Consider the following 6,990-nt stretch of genomic DNA (forward strand, 5'->3'; position numbering starts at 1 on the left):
TTGAGAGAGATTTTGAGAGAGATTTGAGAGAGATTCCACATACTTAGAGAGATTTGGGAGAGATTTGACATTTTTGGAGAGATTTCACATACAAAGAGATATTTGGGAGAGATTTCATATTCTTAGAGAGATTTGGGAGAGATTTGACATACTTGGAGAGATTTCACATACAGAGAGATATTTGGGAGAGATTTCACTTTCTTAAAGAGATTTGGGAGAGATTTCACATACAAAGAGATATTTGGGAGAGATTTCATATTCTTAGAGAGATTTGGGAGAGATTTGACATACTTGGAGAGATTTCACATACAAAGAGATATTTGGGAGAGATTTCATATTCTTAGAGAGATTTGGGAGAGATTTGACATACTTGGAGAGATTTCACATACAGAGAGATGTTTGGGAGAGATTTCACATACTTAGAGAGATTTGGGAGAGATTTGACATACTTGGAGAGATTTCACATACAAAGAGATATTTGGGAGAGATTTCATATTCTTAGAGAGATTTGGGAGAGATTTGACATACTTGGAGAGATTTCACATATAGAGAGATGTTTGGGAGAGATTTCACATACTTAGAGAGATTTGGGAGAGATTCTCGATAAGAAGAGATAGAGTGAAAACGATTGAGAGCGGTTTCGTGTGTGACGAATGTGAGTGTCCGGCTTCGCAATGCAAGGTCCGTAAACCCCGTTATGCCATGTTTTAGGATCTTACACACTCCCTATGAGTATGCAACATTGTTTTATTGTTCTTGTTCATTGTTTAGCACTAAGGTTAAAGAAATTTAAACACACAAACTTTCCAAGTGATGTTTTCTCATTAAGATAGTGAGTTATACAGAAATTACATAATACAAACCCTATTATACAAGGTTTAATTGAGTTGACCGGTTTGACTCGTTGACTTTGTCCGGTTTTGACTTGACCCGAATTTGACTATTGTCACAGGTGGTGCACGGACGAATGCTGGGGCTGGTGGAATTGACGGTGGTGGTGAAATTGGTGATGGCGATGGTCATGTTGGTGGCGATGGTGCTGGTGGAAATGGTGATGGTGGTGTTGTATGAAGTTGTTCAGAGCCACCCTTCTGGGGTGAGAAAAAAAATCTTTTTGAAGCTTTTGTCTTGTTGTCTTTTAATCGTTTTACGGCCTCTGAGGCCTTTGTTTTGATTTTCTTAGATTGTGGCCTCTAAGGCTTTAGTGTGTAAACAAACAATGGTTTATCTTTAGTTGTTGAACTGTTATGCTTTTTATCAATCGTATCGAACCTTCTATGTAGGTTGATCATCTGTTAGGCTCTCTTCTATATTATTTTTGCGTTTGTATGTACATTGCGTCTTGGATTCACTGAGTATCCTCTATGCTATATTTGTTAGAATGTTAGATGTTCTCACAACATTACGTGCTAAAGACAATGCATGTTCTTTTATTTATGTAATTATGATACCTGGTTGTTTAATACAATAATTTCCTATTGGACTTCTCTGAGAGTCCATCTGTTGGTCCGGGTCATCGGTCCAGCCATGAGATGTTTTCCTTGTTTTCCCTACTGCTTAGGGGTTTACGAATTTTCTTGAAGGTTGTGCGCCTTCGTCTTCCCTTCTGCATAGGGTCCTGCCATTGCTCAGACGTGGAACTTCCTCAAGTTCCTCACGTTCAATGTCCTAGGTATTTGCCTCCCCTCCAGGGTCTCGAGAGAGTATGATCCGTTGTGGTGCGCCTGGACCACTTTGTATGGTCGTAAATGGGCTAGAGCTTTTCGGGATTCTCAGAGGTCTTGATTGAATATGTCGAAATAGGCTTTTTTCCCACATCTGGCTTAATTTCCCGCGGGGTTGTGCATGGCTGACCTCATTTTTTTCGTAAGAAAAAGTCTCCCACTCGTAATTCTTTGTCCTTGACATGTTGATTGTAGTATCTTTCCACTGTCTTTTTGTAGGCTGCCTAGCGCACGCTTGAGCGCTCGCGTCGTTCCTCCAGGAGATATAGGTTTTCTCTTAGATATTCACTGTTTCCTTGCTCCTGGCAGTACTCTGTTCATATTGATCCTATCATCATTTCTATCGGTAGCATTGCTTAGGCTGCATAGGCTAAACAGAACGGCGCCTCTTTTGTGCTGGTCCGCGGTGTGGTCCGATATGACCAAAGAACTTCTGGTAGTTCGTCCACCCAGTTGCCTTTTTCTTTTCCTAGCCATTTATTGATCCCTTGAACCAACGTCCTATTAGACACCTCTGTTTTTCCATTGGCTTGGGGTGAGCCATAGATGTGAATCTCTATTCTATTCCCTTTTCTTTGCACCAGTCCTTGAAGGGGTTCTCTGCGAACTATAACTTGTTGTCACTGATTAGGATCTTAGGTGTTCCGAACCGTTTTATGATGTTCTTCCAGACGAACTTGATTATTTGTCTCCCAGTAATACACGCCAACGGTTCTGCTTCTATCCATTTTGTAAAGCGGTCAACTACCACAACTAGAAATTTCACCTTCCCCGGCGCTTCTAGGAAGGGGGAGACAATGTTAACTCCCCATTGGTAGAAAGCCCAAGGGCTGACTATGCTTGTTAACTTGGATGGTGGCACTTCTTGGGCCGGAGAGAAAGTATGGCATTCCACACAAGTTCGCGTTAGCTCGATCGCATCCTGGTGTATCTCTGGTCAGTAGAGACCCATGCGCAACACTTTGCCTGTGAGTGCTCGCACACCTTCGTGGGCTTCGGCTGACCCTGCATGGGCTTCCTTCAGAGCCAACTTCCCTGCCGTGCCATCTATGCATTTGAGCCACGGATCTGTATGACCTTTTCTAAACAATGTCCCTTTTAGGACTGCATACTGGGGGGCTCGTACACTCATTTTCCGGGCCTCTGCGTGGTTGTCAGGGAGTATACCGTGTTGAAGATAGTCCATGATGGGCGTCATCCAATTGGGTTGTGCCACTGATAGGGAGTCAACTTGCCGCTCTTCGATGCTTCTTTCTTTTAGGATTTCCACCAGCACCTCCTTCGAGAGGTGTCCGAAACATGTTGACGCTAACTTGCTGAGGGCGTCAGCCCGCCTGTTGCTTCCCCTCGGGATTTGCTTTATCACAAAACTTTTTAGGGAACTCGTGATTCGTTGCACCGCTTTCACATACTTCTCCATCCATTTGTCTTTCGCTTCGAAATCCCCCAATACTTGGTTGGCTGCTAAGTGCGAATCCGTCAAGGCTGTGACTCTTTCCACCCCCATTTTTACTGCTAGCCTGAGGCCGAATAGCAAGGCTTCATATTCCGCTTCGTTGTTGGAAGTACAGAAGTCGAAATTAGCCCTACGCCCGACCCTTCTTTGCTGGAGGCCCTATCTGTATAGAGGGTCCACTGCTGGTCAGTCTTCTCTGTTGAGCGTCCTTGTTGGTCTGCATTGGTTACTTGTTGTTGGGGTTCCCCTGGGATTTCGATCAATAAATCTACTAATGCTTGCCCCTTGATGCTTACCCGAGGATGGTAACTGATGTCGTGCTCTCCTAGCTCTATGGCCCATTTTGCGAGTCGCTCGGATGTCTCCGGCTTTAGGAGCACCTGCTTGATCGGGCAATTAGTCAGTACCTCTATTTGGTGTGTCTGGAAGTATCGGCGGAGACTTCGTGCCGCGTAGACTAAGGCGAGCACCAGTTTCTCGATGGTTGGGTAGTTCATTTCGGGTCCCTGTAGGGCCCGAATCAAGTCGACACACAAAGAACGTCGTGCAGGCCACTAGTCGTTAGCATGGTTATAATAAACACTCACAATAAGTATTAACAAAACATTTGGTTTACGGGGCTCACTTACATTCAAATGGTTTTATTTAATAATAAAACTACCTTACACTATGTTAAAGTACAATTGGTAGTTCCAGATACATGCATTCAAAGGAGTATTAACAACACATTTTATTTGCGAATACATACATATCTTCGAATGGTTTTATTTAGATAAAACTACATTACACTATTTTCCAATGCAATACAGTCTACATTTCTAGAATAATGCATTCAAATGGTTTTATAAAGATATAAAACTACATTATACTATTTCAGAGTACATCAATACTTACACATTTTCAGTCTTAGGATGTTTAAGACTAAAATTCACTTTAAAAGAAGATATTGGATTTTCTCGTAGAACACACTATCATTTTCAAGGAAAAATGGCATATCTCTCTCATACAAAAATACTTATGAACTGAACAACTTAATTGTTGACATTTTTTCAAAACCACTTGTATTCTCAGGGAATCAGTAGACACGTACCCATACAAGTTTTGTGAAAATGGAGCATTGCAGTGTCATGTCATGTATTTTTGTCATATATTTTTTAGAGTCGAACAAACAATGAAACGAATTTAATGTAAATATTAAATTATCAATATGATGGTTGTAATGCTTTGATCTATATTATGCAAATTGTTATGATATTGTACATGACGGCATCCGCCCCTAGACGTTTCCGCCGTTTTATCAGTTTGGGGTGTGACAGATTGGTATCGGAGCATTGTTTATAGTGAGCTAAGTGTCTCAAACCATGTAAGATATACAACTATAAATACAATGGGACTAAAACACTCTAACTAAAAGTATACTTCTAAAATATAAGTATTTTGTAAAAAGTATACATACATACATACATACATACATACTAGAAACATTATCACAGTAAGAACCATATAAAAGTATTTAGATAAGTTGGACATTGCGGTTAAGCCTAAATAGTTATGTAATCAAATATGTGATGAATATAGCATGATCAACTATATTTATGCGAGATATGACTAACATGTGTTTAGGAATGATGGTGGTGAACAACAAGTCTAAAACTTACCAACACCCCATACAAGGAAACTATAGAACCAAACATAAAGTTTAAAATACTATATGAGTATTTTATGATACTATATGACTACACAATTAGGCCATTTATGTGTCTTTCATACCATTATTCTTATACAGTCAATATAAACAAGCCTATAGTTAAGATGTTCTAATTCAAAAACATCTTTAAACCTTATGGCAGAAATATGCCACCACGTAAATCTATCAGGCGTGTCAACAACACAACATGAACTCCACCACCACCACCACTTCAGCATATGGAAACTACCATTTTCCAAGTTGTTGTAACAGCCATTGTGGCATCCGCCATGGCACAAATCAGCATGAATGGTGCTAATGGGTTAGGAGGCGGTACAAATATTACCAACCAGGGAGATAGCCAGGGACACTCGAGGGAATGTTCCTACAAAGACTTCAAAAATTGCAAACCAAAGTCTTTCGATGGCACCACAGTTGTCATTGCTTTAACGAGGTGGTCCGAGAAAACATAGTCGGTCTTTGAAATCTGCGCATGCCCATAATCTAGCAAGGTCAAATTCGCAGCCTATACTTTCATGGATAGAGCCCTCTCCTGGTGGAACGGCTATGTAAAATCATTGACTCTCCCAGTGGCCAACGCCCCGAGCTGGGAAGACTTGAAAATTATGATGCTAGCAGAATACTACCCGAGGGGCGAGGTACAAAATCTAAAGAAAGAGCTCTAGAATCTTACAGTGAAGGACTCTGACATTGTAGCCTACACTTCCAGGTTTAGTGACCTAACAGTATTGTGTCCTGGGATGGTCACCCCGGAAAGTAAAAAGGTGGAGCGATACATCTGGGGACTATCCCCCCAGATTCAGGGAAATATGATATCTGCAAACCCGTCCACTTTTGGCAGTGCCAAACGCTTGGCACAAACACTTGTGGATCATGGAGTCCGCCAGGGCTTTATGACAGCCATTCCTGAGCAAGCAAAAGGGAGTGAAAATAAGAAGAAGTTTTGGAACAAGAGGAAGAGCCAACCAACACAAGAGCCTATAAAGAAGCAACAAATTGTGGCAGTCTACACTGCTACTGTTCCTACTGCTCCAGCACCCGCCAAACAGTATGATGGAACTCTCCCAAAATGCAACAAGTGCGACTTTCATCATTATGGGCCTGCAGAGAGATGCACTGCAGAATTTGCAATAAGAAGGGGGACACCGCCCGCTTCTTTACACAACAAACCACTAATGATGGGGTGAGCCAGGCTGGCTCCGGATGTGGTAAAATGGGGCATTTCAAGAGGAATTATCCAAAAGCAAGGAACGTCGGGGGTGTGGGAAGAGTTTTAGCAATGGGTCATGAGGAGTCCGTGAATGATCCTACCGTGGTTACCGGTACGTTCCTCCTCAATAATTCTTATGCATGCATAATGTTCGATAGTGGTACGGAGAAAATTTTTGTGAGCCACAAGTTTAAACACTTACTTAAACAAAATCCCCAATCACCAAAATGACACTTTCACCATAGAAATGGAAAATGGTAAGACAGAGAGCACTAAAGATATATACATAGGATGTACCCTCACTCTAAACAACTATTCCTTCCAAATCGACCTGATGTCGGTCACAATAAAAAGTTTTGACGTCATCATTGGCATGGATAGATAAAGTCCTCACCATGCTGATATCCTATGTTACAAAAAAGTCATTCTCCTTAATCTGCCAAGTAGCAAAACTCTCGTCATTTATGGAAACAAACCCGACACGAACCCTTAAATCATCTCTTACGTCAAGGCCCAAAAGTATCTACGCAAAGAATAGCACGCTTTCTTAGCTCACATGGTGGATAAGAAACAAGAGGTGAAAGACATCAAGGATATTCCCGAAGTTTGTAACTTCCCCGACATATTTCCCAAAGACCTCCCAGGAGTACCTCTCGAGCACCAAGTCGATTTCAGAATCGACTTGATTCCCAGAACCACCCCCATAGCCAAATTCCCATACCGTTTAGCACCGGAAGAAATGCAGGAATTGTCCGGTCAACTAAACGAACTGCTAAGCAAAGGATTCATCAGACTAAGCTTCTCACCTTGGGGAGCACCGGTCTTGTTCGTGAAGAATAAGGAGGGATCATTTCGCATGTGCATAGACTACTGGGAACTGAATAAACTCACC

At 41.8% G+C, this 6,990-nt stretch overlaps 1 protein-coding gene across 1 annotated transcript; it reads right to left on the reverse strand.

Annotated features, from left to right (window-relative positions):
- Window positions 1-2,661: 2,661 nt before the first annotated feature.
- Window positions 2,662-3,231, reverse strand: LOC145058787 (uncharacterized). The gene has a single exon (XM_079006687.1). The coding sequence runs from the start codon at window positions 3,229-3,231 to the stop codon at window positions 2,662-2,664; it is 570 nt and encodes a 189-aa protein (XP_078862813.1).
- Window positions 3,232-6,990: the final 3,759 nt, after the last annotated feature.

Source organism: Lactuca serriola, chromosome 1, assembly GCF_051521515.1.
Source record: "Lactuca serriola cultivar US96UC23 chromosome 1, Lser_US96UC23_V15, whole genome shotgun sequence".
Classification (NCBI taxonomy): Eukaryota; Viridiplantae; Streptophyta; class Magnoliopsida; order Asterales; family Asteraceae; genus Lactuca; species Lactuca serriola.

Excerpts from the sequence above, each read along its gene's own strand:
- LOC145058787 (XM_079006687.1), bottom strand. The coding sequence starts at position 3,231 with ATGGGGGTGGAAAGAGTCACAGCCTTGACGGATTCGCACTTAGCAGCC.